The sequence below is a fragment of the Callorhinus ursinus genome, unplaced genomic scaffold (assembly GCF_003265705.2).
Source record: "Callorhinus ursinus isolate GAN/ISIS: 27379988/994484 unplaced genomic scaffold, GSC_fseal_2.0 scaffold8, whole genome shotgun sequence".
In the NCBI taxonomy this organism is placed as follows: Eukaryota; Metazoa; Chordata; class Mammalia; order Carnivora; family Otariidae; genus Callorhinus; species Callorhinus ursinus.
The window spans coordinates 1,724,122-1,748,854 of record NW_027397070.1 but is presented as its reverse complement, the minus strand read 5'-3'; the positions used below and the strand labels follow the sequence as shown (position 1 = coordinate 1,748,854).

Here is a 24,733-nt window from a genome sequence, read left to right as displayed (position 1 = left end):
GCTGCTGAAGTAAGAATTAAACAACAACAACCAGTTCCTGAATGGAAAAAGAAGTTTAAGATATGATCTCTGATCTCAAACAGCTTACTAGTGTGAAATCACTAAAGTATGTGAAACAATCAAGTTAGAGTTAAGTGCCGCTAACCCGCTAACCCGAGAAAGCCTGAAGTTCATGCTGATAGGAAAGAAGGAAATGGTCTGTGCTGACTGATAAAGCTGAAGAATGGGTAAAAACTGACTAGTCAGAGAAGACGAAACAGGCATTATTCCAAGCAGACAGGAGCACTTGAGCAAAGGAATAATTCGGGGCTTAAAAGGTGAGGGCAGTGGGAACCAAGAACAAACCAGGGTGTGGGACCAGATTATGGGTGGTTTAACATTCAAGTACAGGCCATCAGGTCCTCACACAGGAGGGAAAGGGGAGCCATTTTAGGTTCCTGGGAATGTTATTTTAAAGCCAGGTAGAGAAAAACTGGAGGCTCAGGCTGAGCAAAAGCAACGCCGAAAGTCTATTTTGTCCTCCACCTTGCCTGAAATGTGCGTTCATGTAAAGGTGGGAGTGTCAAGCAACAGACACGACCCAGATACGTTCTACCTGGAAATCATGAGCTCAGGCCGACGCACCAAGTCCTTGATGCCTAATTCCAGTCTGGAATTTTACTGACTAGCTAGCTAACCAAGTTTAGCAAATTGTCAGAAGGAGCTCGCTCACTCAACTGTTACTGGTAATCGATGCCGAGGGCCTCGTTTGACTGAGAAAGGACGACGGGAAAGGGTGAGGAGGGTGAGAAAGTGAAAGGAAAGCGAGAGAGGTGGGGAAGGGGAGAGATGCGAGCCGACCGCCACGGTCCAGCTGGGAGGGGGTCGGGGGTCGGGCGGCCCTCAGGGGCCCCCTGGGGACCCGGCCTCGGGCGCGGCGCGTGTGCTTGCGGGAGGGGCGCCCCGCGGCCGCCGGCGGCCAATCCGGGAAGGCGTCCGGGGAGGGGCGGGGCTTGCCGGCTCGGGCGCCGCGAGTCCTCCTTTTTGCACACACACGAATACAAAGAGCCATACGACCTTCGGGTATCCTTTTTCCATTTTTTTTCCCTCCTTAATCTTGTGTGTGTTTTCAAAATTTTTAAAAATAGAGATCTGTGGCAGTGCTGGGGTGAGGAAACTGTTGCTAAGGGAAATTTGCGCTTTCCCCCATTTCTTTTTCTGTCTCTCTTCCTCTTTCTTTTTTCCTGGTCAAGGTTTTAAATATACCAAGAAGTTGAGAAGCCGGATGGCCGTGTACAACTATTTCCAGCCAAATTTATTGAGATTTTTTTTTCTTTTTGTTATCACATTTTAAGAACTGGTAAATTTTTATGGTCGAGGTATTTAAAAAATTTAGCCGCTTGGGGAGTATAGTTTTTTTTTTTTTTTTTTAAGGCGGGGTGAAGGGATAATGTAAATTTCTGCCACGAGCAACGTCAAGGGCAACGTCGAAAGAAGCGGAGAATTGAGACTCCCTCACAAAGCTGTTTGCGTGCGTTTTACACACCCTCCCCCAGAACCAAAACCAAGTGGCTTTAATGTGGCAATTGTCCAAGGCCAATAGGTTAAAAATGTTTGGATATTATAATTGAGACACTCATCTCCCTGGGGAGGGGGGCAAAGCCCTTCTTACAAATGTGTCTTACATTTTCATGAAGACATTGTGTGTGTGTGTCTGTGTGTGTGTTTTGAAGCAAATGATTTCATAAAGATTTATCTTGGGGTTTTGTGCTTTGTGTATATGTACAGTATGTGTATATGTGCCATATCAGATTTTGTTTTCAAAAGAGATTACCTTTGATTTTATGTGTGCAAAGTAGCCCTTATTAGGATGTGATTTTTTTTTTCTGTTCTGTTCCCAAATGTGATCCAAACAGGATTTCGTGTGCAAATTAGAGCTTAGAAGAAATCCTATGCTTAGCATACTTAGGCACTTTTCATTTTATGTGCATTTACTGTATTTTTCTACTCTTTTAAAAAAAAGTATCAGATTAGTGAATAATTAAATAATTGCCAGGGAGTATATAGTCCATGTGGCAAATGAGAGTAGGCAATTTATTGAATCTGTGGTTCAAAGCCTTCTTTAGTGACTGTTTTGCCTTAAGTGGTTTTGCTTTTTATTGTCTCACGTTCTTAAATGTACAGCTGTGTATATTTTGGCCTTCATGTGTGGTTTGGTTGGTGTGTTCAGAAGGCAAGTTCTCTTTTGGCTTTTTGACAAAATGGTCGTTTATAGGTTGGGATTTGTTCGAAAAGCTCCACAGCTGGCAAAGTGTCAGGAAAATAATCCAGTCAAGTCCAATTCTCAAAAACCGTTCATGGTGGTTGTGATGGGGGAGGGGCGAAGAGGAGGCAAAGGCAAATAATACATAGGAGGGGGTTAAGAAATGCATTGTGGTTATCGTGTTGCATTTTTGGATTGAGTAGCCTTCTCCCCAGGTCTAAGAGTCAAGAGACAAGGGTAAAAGAATCAGAGGACAAATCAGGCTCAGAGCAAAGCCTCCTGTTATGTGAGCCATAGTCTCACTTCATTCTGTTACTGAACCACTGTCTCCTATTAGGAGTCATATGGAAAATACATTCTTATCTGTTTTCACAGATTGGAGTGAAAGCATAGGAAGTGTATGGGGTGATGAGGGAGAAACTGGAATGTCACCAGTGAAGTAGCAACCAAGATATAAAAAAGGATCTACTGTAGACTTCAAATTTAATTACAACAAAGCCTCTGTAGGATGATGGTACTACATTTCCATTCCTCAGCCAGCGCCCTACTCAGTTTCAAGTAGTATTTAGGACGCTTCAACAACAGCTTTAAAATTATTTGTCCAGGTCTTGAAATTCATTATAATGAAAGTGGCCCTCTGTGGGCTCTCTGGGCTTCTTACCTGAACTGGGTGTATTTTTATTTCCTGACAGTGCAAGTCAGATCAGTACTTAATAAATACTGTCTCAAATGTGGATCATTCCACAAGTTTAGACCTGCATGCATATCTTTGAAATCTAGTCAGATTCCGATGACTTTGTGATGGCGGCAGCGCTGGGAATTTTTAATGGAGTTTTGTTCTAATTCTTTTCCACATCACTGCAGGTCATCCCTCTTCAGCTTCTCGGGAGAGAGAGCTCGTCCCAGAGAGGTACACAACCCATGCCTCTGACTTGCTAAGCTATTTGATTTTTCCTAGGAACCTAGGCTCATGTCCAGTGTTCTTGCTTTGAGTCCCACGAACATATCGTTGGCTTTGTCTTCCTACCAAAGCACAGCTAAACTCGGTTGACTTTGGGAATCGCGGGGCTCCTAGAGATGTAAACTTTGAACTAAGGGGAACTGCCATTTTGCTAGTGGTATCTGAAAGACCTGTAACCAAGGCCGACAGAAATTATAAGCCTTCCACCACCAAATGTATGAGACCTATTTGTGGCACTGAATTTATAATCGTGTACACGCAGCTTTGTAAGCAACAAAGAACAAACCCGAGCAAACAAAACAAAATAAGCTAAAGATGGCGCCTGACGGCCTTGAAAAAGCCTCGCAGTCGTGTCCCTCCCTGAAGTGGCCCCTCCCCTCCCTGGCTCGTTGAGTGATTGTGGATTGCAGCCAATAATGTCCCTTGCCCTGCTCCCCCGTCGTCCAATCGCCAATCACCGGGAGCCAGAGGACAGGCGGGGCGGTGCCTCCCCGCGTGCGCGCGCTGGCTGGGTACACGGGCCGGCGCCGCTGTTTCCCTCGCAAGGCTGCGCGCGCGTGTAGGCGCAGCTGAGTCAGCTGGAGCGGCGGCGCCGGGCACACGCGGTGGAACACCCGGGACGGAGCACCTGTAGGGCTGCCAGAGCCGGACCGCAGCGGGAAGTTCCCGGCGGCTCTCAGCCCAAGTCCGCAGAGCTTTTGTGGCCACGGAGTCTACCCACGGTGACCCGGCGAGATTCCCGACCGCGCCTCGGGCCACGGGGCTGTTTGCCGCTACGCCCCTTTCCCCCGGAACCCCCAGGGCACTCTCTGCAGTGGGGCTCAGGGGCGAATCGCCCTGACCCGTGCGGCCTGACCCGAGGGCAGTGCTCAAGCTCTGTTCTCCCGGTGTCGGAAATGGTTCTGCTGTCTCTGCTGCCCACCTTGTTATCTCTGACTAGTATTTAATCAATTAACATTTACCGAGGGCTCAGGGCACATGATGTAGCTTTAGGAGCTAGCTTTTCATTTTTTTCAGTTGATCCAGAAATGCAGGACTTGTCCTTTATGTCAGGTACATTTCTATGAAAATCTTAAACCAATCTTAGCAAGTTGCATTTTAACAAATGTAAATTAAAAAGACGGCTACACTGGGCTAAAAACTCTTAAACCACTATACAAGTATACTTGGAATCTTCGGATTAGTGGAGATCTTTTTTGGGGGATCTCATTCTCCCCTTAGGTCTACATCTCTCTCTCTTTTTAACCCCTGAAAATGAGGTCTTAGATTCTCTCTGCAGAGCCGTAGATGGGTCGATCTTTCAAAATGTAGGAAAATAATATTTTCTGGTATTTGCTTACTTGCTCTGGTGTGATAAAGGGCTCTTTCTTGATAGAAACAGGTGAGCCATATTGCACCTCCAAGTGGAGGAGCAGGGCTGACCAGCACGGCTCGAGCTTTAAGTGGCCATTTTCCTCTCTCTATTTCTTAAAATGAAAATTATGGTATGAATTGCTGTGCTTTCAGTAATCACATTTAAGGAAGTCCATTGCTAGCGTGACCCTGAATGAGTCAAGGGCCCATTACAAAGACATATATCATCAGAGTGATACCATATCATACACATCTATTAAATAGTAAGGAAATTTTTATTTTTCATAGTTTGGAGGTGAACTCAGTCATGCAGAAAATTCTAAACTCAGAATGGGTTGAAAGCAAGGGAGCTGCCAAGAGGATGATATATTTAGTTCTAACACAAATACATGTGATTTGGGAGGAAAGGCGTAGTTAAGATTATGGACAGTCTCACCCTGAACTGTCTGAAGAAGATGACTTTTCTTTCTTTTTTATCTAAATATTTATTATTTTTTTTAAAGATTTTATTTATTTATTTGACAGAGAGAGACACAGCGAGAGAGGGAATACAAGCAGTGGGAGAGGGAGAAGCAGGCTTCCGGCTGAGCAGGGAGCCCGATGTGGGGCTCGATCCGAGGACCCTGGGATCATGACCTGAGCCGAAGGCAGAGACTTAATGACTGAGCCATCCAGGCACCCCTTTATCTAAATATTTATGAAGAAAATACCAAAATTACTGAAAAGTACATTTTCCGGGCCCCTTTCACATGTGTTAAAATTAGACCAACACTGAATGAACCCCAAATATATATTTTATGCAAAGTTAAGTTTGACAGCTCCTGTCACTTTGTGTTGGCAACTCATCAAAAGATTAGGGATCTTTTTCTTAACAGTCAATTCTAAAAGTTGATAGCATTTTGCAAATGGCCTGTATATTATTCTGTGGCGGTCAACCTTAGTTTATTCCCTTTTTTTTTTTCCTTTCTGGAATGAAAATATGAATTCTTGGCTTGAAAATAAATTAGCAATCTGAAATTGCAAAAGTTGACCGTATTAAAATGTTTAATAATGATGGTTTATATACTGCCCAGATAATTTACTTCAGTTAACCATTGCTTTGCCAAACATTCCATGGATTGCTTCATGGGTTATTGAATTAAAGTTATACATTTTGAGAAGTAAAATAAAGATATCAGAATAAAGTTTATGCACCCTAATAATGTTGGCAGGGTTAAATGGGCTCTAGAACCGTAAGCCAGTGCTGGAAAAAAGCAAGAATAATTAATTATGTTAGTTTGGGAGCGTTAGAAAAGGATTTAATAGGTTGTAACAACAGATAATGCAGCACTGTTTATAATAAAGTTCTGTTATCAATCTGGTTTATTCATACTGAGGAAAATCTGCCTCTAAGTAAAAAGAGAGTCTCAATAGTATATCTCTTTGTCTTCCTATCTCCACCTCAATGAATCTTTGCCCTGTATTCAGTTTTTCTTCTCTGCAGTTTCAGGGAAAAGTTACCATTCCTTCCTTCTCACATTGGGAGGATCCTTCCTAGAAGAAAATTTAAATTCTTTTGTAATATCTTCATCCTTTACTTTCTCACAGCCTTCTTTCTTTCTTTCAAGTCTTGTTCTTTTTTTTTTTTTTTAAGTAGGCTGCACACCCAGCCTAGGGCTTGAACTCATGACACTGAGATCAAGTCACATGCTCTACTGAGTGAGCCAGCCAGGTACCCTTGGTAGTTCTATTTTTAATTTTTTGAGGAACCTCCATACGGTTTTCCAGAGTAGCTGCACCAATTTGCATTCTGAACAACAGTGCACAGGGTTTCTTTTTCTCCACATCCTCACCAATACTTGTTGTTTCTTGTGTTTTTGATTTTAGCCATTCTGAGAGGTGTGAGGTGATAGCTCATTGTGGTTTTGATTTGCATTTCCCTGATGATGAGTGATGTTGAACATCTTTTCATGTGTCTGTTGGTCATCCGTATGGCCATCTTCTTTGGAGAAATGTCTCTTCATGTCTTCTGCCCGTATTTAAATTGGATTTTTGTGTGTGTGTGTGTTGAGTTGTATAAGTTCTTTATATTTTGGATACCTTTATTGGATATGTTATTTGCAAATATCTTCTCTCATTCAGTAGGTTGTCTTAGTTTTGTTGACTCTTTCCTATGCTGTACAGAACTTTTTTGTTTTGATGTAGTCCCGATAGTTTTGTTGTTGTTTGTTTGTTTTTTAGAGAGGGAGAGCAGGGAGTGGCAAAGGAAAAGAGAATTTTAAGCAGGCTCTATGCCCAGTGCAAAGCCTGAAGAAGGGTTCAATCTCATGACCCTGAGATCATGACCTGAGCCAAAGTAAGAGTCGGACGCTTAACTGACTGAGCCACTTAGGCGCTCCCTAATAGTTTATTTTTGCTTTTGTTTCCCTTGCCTCAGGAGATATATCTAGAAAAATGTTGCTGTGGCTAATGTCACAGAAATCACTGACCTTTTTCCTTCTGCTTTTGTAAGTGTAGTAAAGCTCTAGAGCCTCTTCTGACTTCCTTGTTATTTCCTTCCTTTCATAACTAAACTCTAGAAGACTTGACTTCATGTCTTGTTTGCATTTTCTCTCCATCAATTCCTTTTTCATCTACTGCATAGTATTACTTTCACTGAAAAATTACCTCTCTGGTCATGACCAATGACCATCACAGACAAATAAAATGTATCTCCTTAATTTTCATCTTTTTTAGCCATTCTGCTGCACCTGTCACAGTTGATTAGATCCACGTTCTTGAAATTCTTTCTACTTTGGCTTTCATAACACTCTTTTTCTCCCACCTCACTGACCATTCTTCTCTTTTAATGAAGCCTCTTGCACAGATTGGCTTTAAGCGCTGTCCTTGGCCTTTGCATTTCACACTTTATCCTTACTCCTTGGAGAGTGCATTCACTCTCTCAGGTTCAACTACAACCCTCCTGCTAAAGATTCTAAATCTGCATTGCAGCTCTGACCTTCCTCTGGGGTTTTTTTTTTTTTTTCTTTCGGTCCTAGTCAGTTGCTATCAGGACATCCATTTAAAGATTTTGCTATCGGGTACCTGGGTGGCTCAGTTGGTTAAGCGACTGCCTTCGGCTCAGGTCATGATCTTGGAGTCCCGGGATCGAGTCCTGCATCGGGCTCCCTGCTCAGCGGGGAGTCTGCTTCTCCCTCTGACCCTCCTCCCTCTCATGTACTCTCATTCTCGCTCTCTCAAATAAATAAATAGTATAGATTATATATATAAAAATATATATATATTTATATATATATAAAATAATAAAGATTTTTAAATTTATTTATTTGAGAGAGTGAGAATGAGAGATAGCACGAGAGGGAAGAGGGTCAGAGGGAGAAGCAGACTCCCCGCTGAGCAGGGAGCCCGTTGCGGGACTCGATTCGGGGACTCCAGGATCATGACCCGAGCCGAAGGTAGTCGCCCAACCAACTGAGCCACCCAGGCGCCCATAAATAAATCTTAAAAAAAAAAAAAAAGATGTTGCTATCAGTTTGGAAATTTAACTTGTTAAGTAAATATACATCGGGGGTGCCTGCTGGCTCAGTTGGTAGAGCATGTGACTCTTGATCTCGGGGTGGTGAGTTCAAGCCCCAAGTTGGGCATAGAGCTCCCTAAGAAATAATAAATAGGGGCGCCTGGGTGGCTTAGTCGTTAAGCGTCTGCCTTTGGCTCAGGTCGTGGTCCTGGGGTCCTGGGATCAAGCCCTGCATCAGGCTCCCTGCTCTGCGGGAGGCCTGCTTCTCCCTCTCCCACTCCCCCTGCTTGTGTTCCCTCTCTCGCTGTGTCTCTCTCTGTCAAATAAATAAATAAATAAAATCTTTAAAAAAAATACATACATACATACACATCTTCCCTAACATGGTGGTGCCTCCTCTCAATGTCCTCATTTCCTTTTTTTTTTTTTTTTAAGGCTTATTTATTTGAGAGAGAGTGTGTGTGCACATGTGCATATGTCAGCAGGGGGTGGGCAGGAGGGGGAGAGGGAGAGAATCTCAGGCGAGTTCCCCACTGAGCACAGAACCCGATGTGGGGGCAATCCCACAACCCATGAGATCATGACCTGAGCCGAAACCAAGAGTCGGGCGCCCAACCAACTGAGCCACCTCAACTTTCTCATTTCTGTCATTCTGTCGATGGAACCACCTGCTGACCCTCAGGTTGATAAATCGTAGCCAATATTTCTGTCCCCATATTTATTAAGTAAAGAAATATTATCAGGTCTTCCTTCAGAATGTTGAAACTTCATATCCACAACCCTCATTCTCAATTCACTTCAGGATTGAAGAGTCTGCTAATAATCTCTTAACTCTTCCACTTTACTATAATAGATACTTTAGGTATCTAAGACAAGGGTCAGCAAATTGCAGCCCATAGGCTGGCTGGCCTGCCATCTGTTTTTGTATGGCCCGTGACCTAAGACTGGCTTTTATATTTCTTAATGTAAGTGTTAAATATAATATCTGATGACATTTCTGTGTCCATAAATAAAGTTTTATTGGAACACAGTTGTGCTCATTATGTATTGTCATGTTTATGTATTGTCCGTGGCTGCTTTGTGCTACAATGGCAGAGTTGAATAGTTGTGACAGCAACCACATGACTTGCAAAGCCAAAATTACTTACTGTCTGGTCCTTCATGTAAAGGAAAAGATTTGCTGACCCCTACACTAGAAGTTTCCTTAACATGGTTTTCAAAGTCCTATGTCAGCTTTCCATACCTTTGCTCTGACCTCGCACATGCACCTTGTAAATTCCTGTAATGTTTGTTTTTCCTTTCATCTCTCACGTCTTCTTTCTACCCTACCAATTCCTTCTGTACGTTGCTCAAAGCTCAGTTGGAGGTTTTTCTTCTGTAAGACCCCTTTCTCATATGATTTCGTTCTGTTGATCTTTCCATTATTTTAAACTATCTCCTCAAGAATTTTTGTCTGCACCATATTTTTAGGCACTTGTATTTTGCTTTGTTCCTTAAACATTCCATTCTCACGTATGCTGTAAGCTCCTTGCATGTAGGGACTTTGTCTTCCCTTCATTTGAGTACTTAGTGGTGGCAATCCATTTTGGTGACTCATCCTTCCATGGCCTTGCATACAGATAATTTTTAGAAACTTTTTTTTCAACTTGTTTTTTTTTTTTCTCTAGTGGGGGTGTATGTAGCTAATGAAATTTGTGCTTTGTTTTATTTTTAATCCAACTTATCCAGCATTTAAGTTATCTGGTTAGTAAATATTATAATGTAAAAGATTCCTTTATTACCTGCTGACTCTCCTTTCTTTCCTTGTCCTTTCATTTCAGTGTCTTAGAGCTTAAGTGGATATAGCAGCCAGTACAATTAAGTCAGCAGGAATGTCCACAGAAACCAAATAAGAGTTATTTGAATACCCATTGTGCTACACTGCACTGTACCAGATTTATATAGACAGGTCAATTAAAGAAAAAAACAACTAATTGTTGCTCTGAATGTGACATTCTAAAATGGACATAGTTAGAGGCACCTGAGTGGCTCAGTCAGTTAAGCGTCTGACTGTTGATTTCAGCTCAGGTCATGATCTCAGGGTTGTGAGATTGAGCCCCGAGTCAGGCTCTGTGCTGGGCATGGAGGCTGCTTAAGATTTTCTCTCTCTCTCTCTGCCCCTCCCCCCCTCAAAAAAATAATAATTAAAAATAAATAAAATGGACATAGGGTTTTTTATTTTTTTTTAAAGATTTTATTTATTTATTTATTTGAGAGAGAGAGAATGAGAGATAGAGAGCACGAGAGGGAAGAGGGTCACAGGGAGAAGCAGGGCTCCTGCTGAGCAGGGAGCCCGATGTGGGACTCGATCCCGGGACTCCAGGATCATGACCTGAGCCGAAGGCAGTCGCTTCACCAACTGAGCCACCCAGGCGCCCGGACATAGGGTTTTTTAAAAAGATTTTATTTATTTATTTGAGAGAGAGAGTGTGTGTGAGAGAGAGCACGAGCCGGGGAGGGGGCAGAGAAGAGGGAGAAACAGATTCCTTGCTGAGCAGGGAGCCCCACTCGGGGTTTGATCCTAGGACCCTGAAATCATGACCTGAACCGAAGGCAGATGCTTAACAGACTGAGCTACCCAGGCACCCAGACATAGTTAGGTTAATACACAAAGTAGAAAAGCAGAAAGAAATCGAGGAACAAAATTATAGAGATGGTAGAATCATGATTTAGGGTGGGGGAGGGGCAAAGGGAGAGGTAGAGAGATCATCTTAAGCAGGCTCCACACCCAGCACAGAGCCCGATGTAGGGCTCAATCTCGAACCCTGAGATCATGACCTGAACCAAATTCAAGAGTCAGACTCTTAACTGACTGAGCCATTCAGGCGCCCCGAATCATGATTTTTTTATGTCAACACAAATATGAAAATATATTTATCATTAAAAGCTAGCAGAGTTGTATATTATCCCCAGTCTAAAGCCAGTTCATGAGAGTAATAAATTGCAAATACTCTGGTTCTTTTGTTTTGTTTTAAAGATTTAATTTATATGACAGAGAGAGACACAGCGAGAGAGGGAACACAAGCAGGGGGAGTGGGAGAGGGAGAAGCAGGCTTCCCACAGAGCAGGGAGCCTGATGCAGGGCTCGATCCCATGACCCTGGGATCATGACCTGAGCCAAAGAAGGCAGACACTTAGCGACTGAGCCACCCAGGCGCCCCTGCAAATACTCTGTTTTCTCAATAACTTTACTAATGTATATCAGAGAAGCTTTTATATGTATACATGCCTCTTTGTAGACTTGAATTTATTGTTTCTTAGAAATTTGGGGGCGCCTGGGTGGCTCAGTTGGTTAAGTGACTGCCTTCGGCTCAGGTCATGATCCTGGAGTCCAGGGATCGAGCCCCACATTGGGCTCCCTGCTCAGCAGGGAGTCTGCTTCTCCCTCTGACCCTCTTCCCTCTCGTGCTATCTCTCATTCTGTCTCTCTCAAATAAATAAAATCTTTAAAAAAAAAAAGAAATTTGTATTAAATTTAAGGGGGAAGTCCACCAAGTTCCATTTTAAGCCATTGCATTTTTTTCAAGATTGGGAAATCAGGATGGGGGTCCAGGCTGGGAATACAAAATATTTCAGGAATAATCATAATATCCAGCTGCTATTTGTGGAGCACTGACCATGTGCCAGCACTCTGTAGGTGCCTTACATACATTATGTATGTATAATCATCACAAAAATACTCCAAGTAGGCAGAGAGAAGAGCACTGGGGCTCAGAAAAGGGAGTCATTTTTCCAAGTTCACACAGCTGTTAAGTAGTGCAGCAGGATGAGAAACACACACACACACACACATTTTTTTTAAATTTTTTATTGTTATGTTAATCACCGTATATTACATCATTAGTTTTTGATGTAGTGTTCCATGATTCATTGTTTGTGCATAACACCCAGTGCTCCATGCTACACATATATATTTTTAAATTTCCAGTTCAGTGCTATTTTGGAATGATGACCTGGGAATGACCATTCAAGGGGGAAGGAAGGGCTCGAGGCAGGCACAGCACTGGCAGGGGTTAAGGCCTCTTGCAAGAAAGAGTAAGTGTTGGGGGCAAGAACGTAGCCATTGTCATTTTTTTTTTTTTTAAGATTTTATTTATTTGAGAGAGAGAGAATGAGAGAGAGCACGAGAGGGAAGAGGGTCAGAGGGAGAAGCAGACTCCCCGCTGAGCAGGGAGCCCGATGTGGGACTCGATCCCGGGACTCCAGGATCATGACCTGAGCCGAAGGCAGTCGCTTAACCAACTGAGCCACCCAGGCGCCCGCCATTGTCATTTTGGTACCAGAAGGGGTACCCTCCCAGTGTGCCAACCTGATGCATCTTAGTTTCTAATTTTACAAATACTGAACCCAACTGGCAACCATTTGTATCTTATCTTCTACTACATAACTGTCTTTTTCTCACAATAGCCACGGTTCAGATTAAACTCCTTGCATGACGTTGGCTAAAAACCCTGCAAGGACAGTGAAGGCCCTTATTTAGGAAGGGAAAGGATATATAAATGATTCATCCATAAACTGACACAGGACTTGCTTAGTACTTTCCTCTAACCTTTAGTTTTAGGTTAAGCTGTGCCTTCCAGTGATTCTAATGACAGAGAAGCTGCAAATGGATTTGAGTGAAGTTCTTATAAGTGAATACCTGGCACAGAAAACGTTTTTTTGTTGTTTTGTTTTGTTTTGTTATAACCAAATGTAATTAAAATGCATTGTCAGATTTACGTTTTAGTACCACAGAGGCATTGATATTACCTGTTTCTGAAATGAGATTAATGATTCAAAAAAAGCCCCCAAATCTCAATATAGAAAATTCTCTTACCCACCTTTTTTAATTGTGATGTTATGATATAATTTACAGGGTAAGATGGAAATGTATCTCTTGTGGAAACTCTAAACATACTTAAGTTTCTGTCACTTAGGGGGCTTCAGGCAGAGGATTCTTTTTTCTATAATCAAGTATTTAGCAAAACAACATGAAGCTCCTTGGACTGTTCTCAGTCTTACAATCCAACCCTCCCTTACCTTTTTTCTTTTCCTTCTAGAGTAGTTTAGTTGCTTACCTACAGTGATTCAAAAGTGAGGCAGTTTGGTTTATCATCAGTATTCTGATTTCCTCTTTAATGGGGCTAGTCATGTGGGCAAAGTGGCAGCACTGAGCTATTTAAACATGCCTTTTGAGCTTTGCCCCTCCCTCAAGGAGTTTGAGAAGTGGAGATGAGGGGCCTCAGAGGTGATTTCTCTCGGGGCTACCAGCTGTAGGATTCAGAACAGCTGGATTCCTCTTCAGAGGCTGGACGCCCAGATGCACAACTGTGAGAGCCAGGGGGCTGTGCGGCCAGGGTCACCGCAGCTTGATTCTCTGATCCAGCTTTCCCCTTCCTTTCCCTGCCCCACCCCCAAAGCGTCAGTGATGTAATAGTGTGAGGTTGGCGACATGTTGAGTGCTGTTGGCATATTCCTTACTTAGGAGTCTTACTCTGAATGCATCTGTAAGAAAATTATAGGGAGGGTAGAATCGTGATTCTTTATGTCAACAAAAAGTGGTTATCAGTTAAAAAAATAAACACTAGATTGAAAGTAGCAATAACTGGATTCCGCCATCTCCCTCTGACCTTGAAAAAGATCTATAACTCGTCTTGCATGTCTCTTCTGTGGACCTGGGGTAATATGTGTTTCCTAGAGCTTCTGTGCGGTTGAGATAACCTGCGGGAAGTGTTCTGAACTCCTTAAGGAATGATGTCAAGGAGACGAAAGGCAATGACTGTTATTACCGCAAAGATAGTGAGGAGGCAAAGACAGATCTGCATTTCTTCCTTAATCTTCTCATCTTTCCAGATGCTTGTGGGTCCTTTTGAGTCCCCCCGCTCTGTTCCTCAGGTTGGAGTGGCGGGGGGTTCCATGCTTGGGTGCAGGAAGAATGCCTTCTACCCCCTGACACTGTCTTCAGCAGGAAGGCCTGTGTAGGCACCACCCTCTGGGTCAGGGGTGAGTGGGACACCCAGCACCCTGGGAGAGCACGAGATCGGCAGATAGAAGAGGGCATCTCTCCTCTGCAGGCCCAGGCCAGGCAGCCATGGACGGTGTGCTCCTGCACGGCTTGCCTACTCCTTCACACAGCCCACCGCCTGGTGCCCAGGCTCCTCTGGTTGCCCTCCATGACACAGGGAAGTGAATCCAAAGAGGCCAGTGCTTCCTACCCGCCTGGAGTCGGGCCGACTGGGGACACCTTTCCGAACGGTCCGGCAGTGTGAGCCCAGTTGTTCCTGTGGCCATCAGCCATGTCCTTCAGCGCCACCATCCTCTTCTCCCCGCCGGGTGGCAGCGAGACCAGATGCTGCTGCTGCGCCTGCAAGAGCGAGACCAGTGCGAGCAGCACGGGCTCCCAGGGCGGGAACCCTCCTACCAGCACCCCCATCACGGTGACCGGACATGGCCTGGCCGTTCAGAGTTCAGAGCAGCTCCTGCACATTATCTACCAGCGGGTGGAGAAGGCCGTGGGCCTGGCCGAGGCCGCTCTGGGGCTTGCCCGGGCCAACAACGAATTGCTCAAACGTCTCCAAGAGGAGGTGGGTGAGCTGAGGCAAGGGAAAGCCTCGGCCCCGGATGAAGACGGGGACGGCCAGGCGCACGGCTCCCTGCCCGAGGAGCCGGGGCCTCTCAAGGAGAGCCCCGGGGAGGCCTGCAAGGCGGCAGCCGCGGGGGAAGAGGAGTGTGACAGCGTGGGCAGCGGCATGCAGGTGGTGATTGAGGAGCTGTGGCAGGTGGGAGCCGCCTCGGCCGTGGGGCCCGGGCCCTTGGGCTTCCCGGCGGCGCAGAGGGACGCGCGGCTCCCGGGGTGTGCCCTGGCGGCCGGCGAGGCGGCCCCGCTGCTCAATCCCGTGAGTATGGCCGCAGAGCAGGACGCGAGTGCTGTGGGGTGGCTGCGAGGGCTTTTCTGGGCCTGTCCCCTTTCCTTCTCCCTCCCTCTGGTTCCTTTCCAGCCTTCAGCCTTGCTTTTTGGTGTTCCTTGTGCGGAAACAGGACCGCACCAGGCGTCCTTTGCCGGCAGGGATAGGCAGCCCTCGCCCGCTTTCCCCTGAACCGCAGCCTCGGTGGCAGGAGCTCGGGTCTGGTGTGCGGGGTGCCGGCCGTGGTCCCCCCTCCTCCCCCGCCCCAGGAGCTCTGCGTGCCACCTTCCCGTCCACAGGTGGCTCCGCTGCTCCGGGGGCTGGCCTGCCGTGCACAGACGGCTCATTCATATTTTATCACGGGCCCTCCGCTTGCCAAGAGGAATTCAGTACAGAGAGACTGGGAATGTGGGGGGCAGAGAGGCAGAGGTGGAGAGAGAGGGAGAGCCGGAGAGGGACAGAGGGAGGGGGGGGGGGGGGGGGGGGGGGGGGGGAGGAGACGGAAGGAAGGAGAGAGCTGGAGGCCAAAGGGAACGGAAAGACAGGTGTGTAGGGAGGGAAGGAGGCAGGTGGAGATGAGGGTTGAGGAAGGAGGAAAAGTTTGAGAGCATAGAGGAAAGGCGACTCTAAATGGAAAGAGACTTCACGCGCGCAAGAGAACGTGAGGGAAGGTGGGAAGGAGGTAGAGGGAAGGGAAAAACGTGAGGACAAGAAGTGGACTGACGGCTGGGAGTTCCTGGGAAGAGAGACACGTAGGGAGAAGGAGGGAAGCAAGCGCGCCTATTTTGTGAGCAGGAAAAGACACAGAAGTACACTGTGCTATTTCAGTTTCTTTACTGCTCAGGGCCATCTGAGCAGGAAAACCCTGGCTGAGTGGAGTAAAAACTGCAGAGCGTGGCACATGGAAGTACAAAAAGGAGATGGAGCAACTAGGGAGATCATAGAGATGGGAAAGTAACAGATGTGTCACCACTTGAGAGACAGTGGGAGGTCTGTCAGCTCTCCTCCCCCATGCTCCCCCTCCCCCACTTCCCTCCTCCCTTCACAGGCACAACAAGGCCCAGACACCCAGGAAAGAGAAAAGGAGCAGAACACATAGGAGAGATGGGAGGGAGGAAACTCCCAGCCCATCTGCTAGATCTGAGAAATGAATGTAGAAGCCCCCTGTCCCCCTCCAGTGTCACGCTGCAGCTGGTCACTGCTCCCTGAAGGCTAGGTGGTGGCCACTGCTGCTTGCCCCACTCTGCCCAGCCAGGACTCTGGGGGTTGGGGGGGGGGGGGTTTGGGGCTGCGGGGAGGTGGGAGGAGGCGGGGGGTACCAGGTACCAGGCCAGGTGATGCCCTGAGCTTTGGTTCTGTCAGGCAGGGAAGCCTTCCAAGCCGACAGGATGGAATTAGATTTCACAGCATAGAAAGCAGCTCACAGGTCTATAAATCTCAGCCTCCTCCCCCGCTTCTTTCTGTGTTTTTTTTTCCCCCCACTTTCCCTGTTTTGTTTTCTTGGCTGCAGAAATCCCCCCTCCTTTCTTCCCTCTCTGTCTCCTTCCTCCCTCCTTCCTTTCCCTGCCCTGTATGTCCTTGAGTGAGGGCACAGGCAGCAAGTGGATGTCAGGACAGTGACAGTCGGATGCGGCCAGGGCAGGATCAAGGTGAGGGCACAGACAGGTCCTGCGAAGGGAATGGGGTGGGGGGTGGGGCAGTTGGTGCCAGCCTCTCTAGAAATTTCTGACTTTATATCTCCCTTCTTTGCTCCCATTTTTCTCCTGTTTGTTGTTACCATTTTATTTTCTTGTTCCTTCTCTTGCTTGGTGTTCCTTTCTTACCATCACTTCCTCCCCCAATCCCTTTTAGACAAAATATTTGCCTGGCTACTGTTCTTATACCCAAGAGCAAATCACAGATGATTCCTCACAAATAGAGCGTCAAAACAAGCCTTGTCCTTGTAATCAGTCCTATGGGTAACAATTCAACCCGAGAGGCCCTGTATATCCAAGAAATATTTGCCAACACTCCCATAGGAGTCCCAGAGAAACAAGCTATTGACCATTAAGACTGTGCTGGATTCCCCCTGCTTTCTACTCTCTGTTCACTATCCTTGGCCAAAGAATGATGGTTGACCAGGTTCCCCTAAGCCTGGATGGCTAATAGGCTATTCTTTTTTATGTTCTTAGCTGGTGGATGATTATGTGGCCTCTGAGGGTGCAGTACAGCGGGTGCTGGTCCCTGCTTATGCCAAGCAGCTCTCACCAGCCACACAACTGGCTATCCAGCGGGCAACCTCAGAGACAGGGCCAGAAAATGGAAGCAAGCTGCCACCACCCCGCCCTGAGGACATGCTCAGTGCTGCTGCTGTGCTGGATGGTGCCTTGGAAGAGTCAGGCCCCGGGGGAACAGGGGAGCTGAGACACTCTCTAGGGTTTACCGCTTCCCCATGCAGGACCAGAGGGAGTGGGCAGAAGAACTCCAGGCGCAAGCGGGATCTGGTACTCTCCGTGAGTGAGCTCAATTCTATACATTTTTCTTCAGTCTGGAGAGAGAAGTGAAGAATGAAGTGTGGGTTGATTTTAAAAACGTCCCATATTGAATGAATGGTATCCTGAATCCTACTGGAATGGGAGGGGCAAGAAGGAGAGAGATTGGTCCATAGCCCTAGGGATAGGCAGACCCCCTGCTAATTGGGGAACTTTTTAAAGGCTTTTCCAAATAGATTGAAATCTTCTGTTTAAAGAGAAGAGAATTATATCATATCTCCTCCCCGTGAGCTAATAGTCCTGATGGGAAGATCTTTAAGGGATTGATCAGACTGACCACTGAAGGGTAGCACTGAGGTAGCCTGCAGATGACCAGTGTTCAGGGTAAGCAGCAAGGGGCCCCTTGGCAGAATGGCCAAGGTGTGCTGAGGTAGTCCCAATCTCCAGAGGCGCAGAGGGCCCCTAGACACTCAGCTCAGTTATAAAGGTTTGGCGAGCCTAGGGATTCTAAGAGCTCTTGGCAGGGAAGGTACTGGGCTGAACCAGTTCTGCCTGAAACTTGGAGTGGCTTGGAGCCTCAGGAGCATCCCTAAACATCCTCCAGTGCACCGGGCAGCTGCCCACAATGATTCGACCTAAAACGTCCATTGTGCCAGGGTTGAGAAACCCTGCTCTAGGGTGACCATAGTCCTTTGGATCACCTCTGTGTCCCCAAACATCTTTCTGATAACCATCGGGGTGTTCTTTGGCTAGATCCTCTTCATATGGACTGTAAGGCATTTCCCTTCTCTGGCTCATGGCTGATAGAGTCACTGGAGAGTTCTGGATAGGAAGAGAGCTCACCATTCACACCCACCCGAAATCTCGTCAGAGTCTAGCCCTTTTCCTCTTGTCACGGTCTTAGTAAAGGTTGAAGCCTGCCGGGTACCGTGCGTACCTCCTTCATCTTCACTGGAGATTCTTCTTTCATTACTTCTTGCTTCTTTTTCCCCTTTTCTAAGGGCTCCTGACTCTTACCCTCCCTTTCACTTGATTTGTTTTTACATTGAGGGGTTCTTTCCTTCCCTGGGAAAGGAAGACACCATTCATAATCAGAATCAACTGGTTTCTAACCTTCATTTTAAATTTTGGTTATGTTCACTTATCAAAATGGAATGGATTTAGTTTTTCTGTCAGAAACTTCTGGCCCAAGAGGGCCACTCTCACTGCCAATGACAGAAATGGAGGCATATACTTAGAAATGCACTGCAAGGGATTTCCCAAAACTTCGTAACGTTTAAATGATGAATAAATGTGTGATAATTACGATTTCCATAAAAACGGGACTTTTGACCACTCCCTGTTCTGCCTACGGCCTCCAGCGAGAGGTCTGGGGTTGAGGCCTGGCTGCTGCCTGCCCTTTGGAGAGCCTGGTGGAACTGAGGACCTTACAGGAGGACAGTGGGCTCACCCCTCCTGCTCTCTGTTGCAGTTGCTTGAAAGGGCTCTGGAGGACCGGTCAGGGAATTTTGCTGCCCATCACAGAGGAAGGTTTCAGATGTTCTTGTGCCAGACTGTGGTTTCGAGGGAGACGGTTAGCTGCAGGCCTTCAGTCTTCCAGCCTTTAGCTCTGGGAAGGAATCAGAGAGGCATCCCTCCAATCTGCTCAGGCCGCTGTGGATTGCTGCTGGGAATCCGGAAAGGGGAACCACTGATTTCTTGGAATGCGGCTGATCCCAGCCACCCCTTGGGGAAATGTATTTATTTTTAGCTCACCGAGGAGGTGGGTGAGCCAGCAGCCTTTACAGTCTTAACACTTACTATTGTCTTAGAGTATTTTCCCTTTCCACTTCAAGCCTGGTTTGATTTTTATCAGCTGATTTCTTCCAAGCCACTTGAATTGGAAGCGGTGCAACTCCTTTTTTTTCTTTCTTCCTTCCTTCCTTCCTTCCTTCCTTCCTTCCTTCCTTCCTTCCTTTCTTTTTCTTCTTCTTCTTTTTTTTTTTTTTGGCAACACTTTCAAATTCTTTCTGAAGCATTCACCCATCCCTTGTGATTCCTTAAATTGGGACTTTTAAGAGGTAAAATAACGATATCAAATATGAAGCTAATTTCATTAACAGTCCTTTTTATAGAGTGGAGACCCTAACCATAAAAAGGTGACAGTACTTTCCTAAACTGATATGGTCAGTCAGTCATAGAGGCAGAAGGGTAAATTGGGGATTTCTCAATTGAAGCTGAAGTCCTGAGATCAGGATATGAGTCCATCGGTTTGGGACAGAATTTCCACCCACTGAGGGAGCTTGGGATGAAAACACCATCAGAAACACCGGAACTAAATTTAATCGGAAGAAATGTAGAATTCTGCATCAAAGTTTAAAAAAACAAAACAGTTGCAGAATGGCAGAGATAGTAATCCACATGAAAAATGGACTTGAGTTGACTATAAGCTCACTAGGAATGAAAACTGTGACCTTAGGAATAGGGGTGGGGTTGCTAAGAAAGGTAATACCATCTTGGGTTTCTTTCATTCCTGGAAGTGTAGAGTGCCACTTGGCGAAGTAATGCTCCCTTTGGCCAGGTCTCCACTGATGCATTAGATTCGGTTCCCACTGCCAGGTTGTCCAAGGGACACTGGCAAGCCAGGGAACCTGATGGTTTCAAGAGGCATCTGTCTGGAAATTGTGTCATAAGGAATGGTTGAAGGACTTGGGGATATTTAGACTGGATAGAAGACTTAGAGAGTACATGAGAGTCTTGAAAGATTTTCGGTGCTGTTAGGGGCAAAACTGGGCAGATTTTGGAGTCTAAGGCAACACTTTTTAACAAGCAACAGTAAAAAAGCTGACTCGAGAAAGAGTAGTGAGAACCCATTCTTAAAGGTATGTGAGCAAACCTGAAAGCCTGTTGAATGATGTGAAAAGGAGGTTGGGTGATCGCGTCTCCAAGGTCCTTTGCGTTTCACATTTCTGTTATTTTAGATTTGTGTTTTTCAGACCATGCTGCGTGTACCCTTGAGATTTGTGGTAATGTGCAAAGGAATATACTTAGGGCATTTTCCTGGGTCATCAATTTTACTAGGAGATTAATAAGACATTTGTTTTATTTTATTTTATTTAAATTCAATTAATTAACATATAGTGTAGTGTTAGTTTCAGAGGTAGCATTCAGTGACTCATCAGTTGCATATAACAGCCAGTGCTCATTACAAGAAGACATTTTTAGATTAAAAGAAATACAGATATATTGTAAAGAGTAGGGGCCCTCAAGAAATGTCCACTTGCAGTAGTCCTGGTGTATATTTGCTCTCTCCTGGCTATTAGGAAGGAGTATGTTTGTGAAAATGTCTGAGACCTTCTGCCCTAGTGATCATATTCCCCAGAAAAAGAAGTAAGACCAGGGATGATCCTGGAGTCTCCATACAAATTAAATGAAAAGGACCACAAAAGGGAGGGCATTCGAAAAACTGACTTGGATAAGCTCTCTGGCTCAGAAGGGGCATGAACAGAAATGGTGCCCAGACTATGGGAAGGATTCAGGCAGAGAACCCCATAGGGACAGTGCTTAGGGAACAGAGGAGGGTGTCATCATATCCACTCCCGGCTTGAATCTGTTTTTGTTTTTTTCCCCTAGAAATTGGTCCACAATGTGCATAACCACATCACCAATGACAAGAGATTCAATGGGTCTGAAAGGTATGATCCTCTTGAGGGAAAACAATCACAAGGTACTCTGCCAATGAGAGGGAAGCACAGGGCTTCTCCAATACAGCAATGAGGCTAAGGCTTTGCCCTCACCATTGTCCCTTGCCTCCTGTCCTTGGCCACGGGGGAGTTTGCCACAAAGTTGATTCGTGCCAGGAATCTCTGTATGGCTTTTAAAATGCTGACTGCCTTGTTCACGATCTTCTTTGCGGCAGCATCAAGTCCTCTTGGAATATTTCAGTAGTGAAGTTCCTTCTGGAAAAGCTCAAGCAGGAGCTGGTGACCAGTCCCCACAATTACACTGATAAGGAGCTGAAAGGTGAGAAAAACGGAATTAACTCCCATCCCATTCTTTTTCCGCTCACTGTTCTTGGTCAGAGAAGAGGCATAATGGAGATGATTTAGGTGGTTTTGAAAATAGTGGACTTAAAATGTTTTTCTGGCTATTCTCACATCTTCGCAGGATTGTTTTTCTTTTTTTCTTTTCTTTTCTTTCTTTTCTTTCTTTCTTTCTTTCTTTCTTTCTTTCTTTCTTTCTTTCTTTTTCTTTCTTTCTTTCTTTCTTACTTTCTTTCTTTCTGAGAGAGAGGTTGAGCAGGGGTTGGGGTGGGGGGAGGGAGAGAATCCCAAACAGACTCCGCGCTGAGCACGGAGCCCAACACGGCTTGATCCCAGGACCCCAAGAGCATGACCCAAGCTGAAATCAAGTCAGAAGGTCAACCGACTGAGCCACCCAAGCACCCCTTCTTTTTTTTTTTTTTTAAGATTTATGTATTTATTTTAGAGAAAGAGAGAAAGTGTAAGTGAGGGCAGGGGTAGAGGGAGAGAGAAAATCTCAAGCAAACTCCCTGCTGAGCGTAGAGCTGACTCGGGACTCAATCTCAAGACCCTGAGATCATGACCTGAGCAGAAATCGCTCAACCAACTGAGCCACCCAGGCGCCCCAGGATTGTTTCTAATTTGCCTTTTTTTTTTTTTAATTACCCTATCCCGCTTGAAATGAAAATGGGAGAAGGAAAGGGCTAACTCCAGCAGGCATGATGTTTCCGCAGGGCCTGAATCTAGGGTGTTAGGAAAAGGAAGTCAGAATCCAGGCCTGCCCTTTTGTCCCTAAATATTACATCCTGGGTTTTCTACTTTCCTTACTCTTCTATTATTTGCCCATAGCTAACCCTGAAGCATTAAGAAAGCTCCTGCTGAAAAAGCGCTGGTAATCCACTACCAGCAGAGTAAAATGGGAGTGGGTTTAATGGAGCCCGGGTCCGGGGAGGGAGCTACAGAAGCTCGGACTTGTTGTGTGCCAGTGGGAGACATGGGGGGAGTCAGTCTGGACAGGGAGGTGAGCAGAGAGAGCCAAACCAAAGAGGAGTAAATAGATGCTGATGGGTCTGTGAGAAAGCCTACCATCTAGAGTGATGCTCACCTCCCAGCCAGTACTGTTAGGGCAGAAAAAAAGGGCTGAGCACCTGCTCTCTGCCCCCTCCCTTTTCCCTCCTCAGGAGCCTGTGTAGCCTACTTTCTCACTAAGAGGCGTGAGTACCGCAACTCCCTGAACCCCTTTAAAGGCCTGAAGGAAAAAGAGGAGAAGAAGCTTCGAAGTCGCAGATACCGGGTAGGTTTCTAGGCCTTCCTTTCAAGATGCTAAACACTAAACCCTACTAAGCTCCAGTGGGAAGGGCCAGTGGACGTGGCATCTGAGAACAGGGCTGAGAGCCAGGAATGTTGGCAGATAGAGGAGGAGGAGGGGGAGCCGGTTCTAAGATGACTTGGGGGCAAGGTTGTCTCAGACACAAATTTTACACAGCCTTCTTCCTACGAGAACCTTCTCCCCAAATCTAATGCATAGTTTGTTTCTCTTCCTGTCTCTGCCCTGGGTCCCTACCTTAGCTTTTTGCCAACCGATCCAGCATCATGAGGCATTTTGGACCTGAGGACCAACGCCTGTGGAAGGATGTGACAGAAGAGCTGATGTCAGATGAAGAGGACAGTCTTAATGAGCCAGGTGTCTGGGTGGCCCGGCCTCCCCGGTTCCGGGCCCAGCGCCTCACGGAGCTCTGCTACCACCTGGATGCTAACTCTAAGCATGGCACTAAAGCCAACCGTGTGTATGGGCCTCCCTCAGACCGATTACCTTCTGCTGAGGCCCAGCTCCTTCCACCAGAACTTTATAATCCTAATTTCCAAGAAGAGGAAGACGAGGGAGGTGATGAGAATGGACCTGTCTCCCCATCCTTTGACCAACCCCACAAAACCTGCTGTCCTGACTTGAACTCATTCATTGAAATCAAGGTGGAAAAGGATGAATGAAATCTATAACCAAGAAGAACTCTGGCATCTGCCACTCCCCATGTCCCAGGGATGGGTGGCCATGGGGCTTCCCAGATTAACAAGATGTCCTCTGCAGTCTGAGAAAGCAAATCTGTCTCTCTTCTTACCACAGTCCCCAACGGAAGTGGAAGCTGGCAGCTGTGGTGGGGTAAAAAGACTTACCTAGAAGGGGGACTTCCCCGGCTCCCCGTGAACGGCAAGCCAGAAAATGCTTATTTCTAAGCATAAATAGTGCCTCGGGGCGCCTGGGCTGAGAAAAGGAGGAGGATGGGTCTAAGAAACATGAGGCCTTCTTGACATATGCCCCAGTCTCGGAATTGGTTTTGTTTCTGGTTTCACGCAAAGCCCTGGGGAAGCAGCCCTGGTTGCACCTTCTGCTTCGCCCTGGCTGCTGGTCTGGCTCTGCAGTGGCCGCCCCACAGGACCAGTCCAGGATCCGACTGCCCCCTGGTGGGCAGTTTCGGTCATGGGCTTGCGTCTTCTGAGCAGAGCACCGCTCCATTCTTATTTGGAATTGGAATACGGATATAATAGCTATTGTTTATTGAATTATGTAAGGCAGATTTTATTATTCCCATCTTACACATGAAGAAATTAAAGCTTAAAGAGTTCCCATGTCTCACTGGCAGCTGCTGTCCCACTGTGTGACCCAGCAGTATATGGGGCTTTGTAGCTGTTTCTTAGTCCTGTCAGCCAAGCTGTATTTGGAGGAAGGGGTGTGTGTGTGTGTGTGTGTGTGTGTGTGTGTGCGCGCGCGCGCGTGCAGGTGTACACACTCATGCACATGCACCCACACACACTTGCATACAAACTTTGTGCCTGATGAATGGATTGTGAATTAAAAACGGCTTTCTGTTCAGTCATACAGCAAATACTAATTACTTCCTAGGTGTCAGGTACTGTGTTAGGTGCTGTGGGTACACTGTTGATCAGGTTAGGTGCTGATTAGAGGTTTTATTATCTAATCAGGAAGCCAGGCAGTTAAGTAGACAGTGAACTGAACTGCCATGGGGTGATGATGGGGGGTTGTAAGGCGCTGCGGCAGCAGACCGCAGGGGTGGCTGACCTACTCTGGTGGTCTGGAAAGGCTTCTCAGAGAGTGGTGCTTAAACTGGTACCTGAAAGGTGGGGGGGCGTTACCCAGAAGGGGAGAGGAGGCCAGGAGTGCTCCAAACAAGGGAATAGCAAGGACGAAAGTCCAGAGGCAAGAGAGAGCACAGAGGAGTTGCCATCCTCCTGCAGAACAGTTTGAGGAAGGGAAGGTGCGGAGAGAAGC

At 46.3% G+C, this 24,733-nt stretch overlaps 1 protein-coding gene across 4 annotated transcripts; it reads left to right on the top strand.

The window, feature by feature from the left end:
- Positions 1 to 346: 346 nt before the first annotated feature.
- Positions 347 to 24,316, top strand: CUNH14orf93 (chromosome unknown C14orf93 homolog). Of its 4 annotated transcripts, none has more exons than XM_073894940.1 (7): positions 347 to 775; positions 14,145 to 14,966; positions 17,147 to 17,467; positions 21,059 to 21,120; positions 21,345 to 21,448; positions 22,629 to 22,741; positions 23,017 to 24,316. In XM_073894940.1, the coding sequence occupies exons 2-7, from the start codon at positions 14,367 to 14,369 to the stop codon at positions 23,434 to 23,436; spliced, it is 1,620 nt and encodes a 539-aa protein (XP_073751041.1). In that variant the 5' UTR covers positions 347 to 775; positions 14,145 to 14,366; the 3' UTR covers positions 23,437 to 24,316. The 4 variants fall into 4 exon arrangements, with proteins under 4 accessions (XP_073751041.1, XP_025726118.1, XP_025726120.1 ...); XM_025870333.2 differs by lacking the exon at positions 347 to 775 and adding an exon at positions 1,009 to 1,062 and having other exon boundaries at positions 13,924 to 14,966; XM_025870334.2 differs by lacking the exon at positions 347 to 775 and adding an exon at positions 1,029 to 1,062.
- The last annotated feature ends 417 nt before the right edge of the window (positions 24,317 to 24,733 follow it).

Coding starts and splice junctions, on each gene's coding strand:
- CUNH14orf93 (XM_073894940.1), top strand. CDS start 14,367: ATGTCCTTCAGCGCCACCATCCTCTTCTCCCCGCCGGGTGGCAGCGAG. Junction 17,468..21,058: donor AGCGGGATCTGGTACTCTCC/GTGAGTGAGCTC, acceptor TTTTTCCCCTAG/AAATTGGTCCACAATGTGCA. Junction 21,449..22,628: donor CACTGATAAGGAGCTGAAAG/GTGAGAAAAACG, acceptor TTCCCTCCTCAG/GAGCCTGTGTAGCCTACTTT.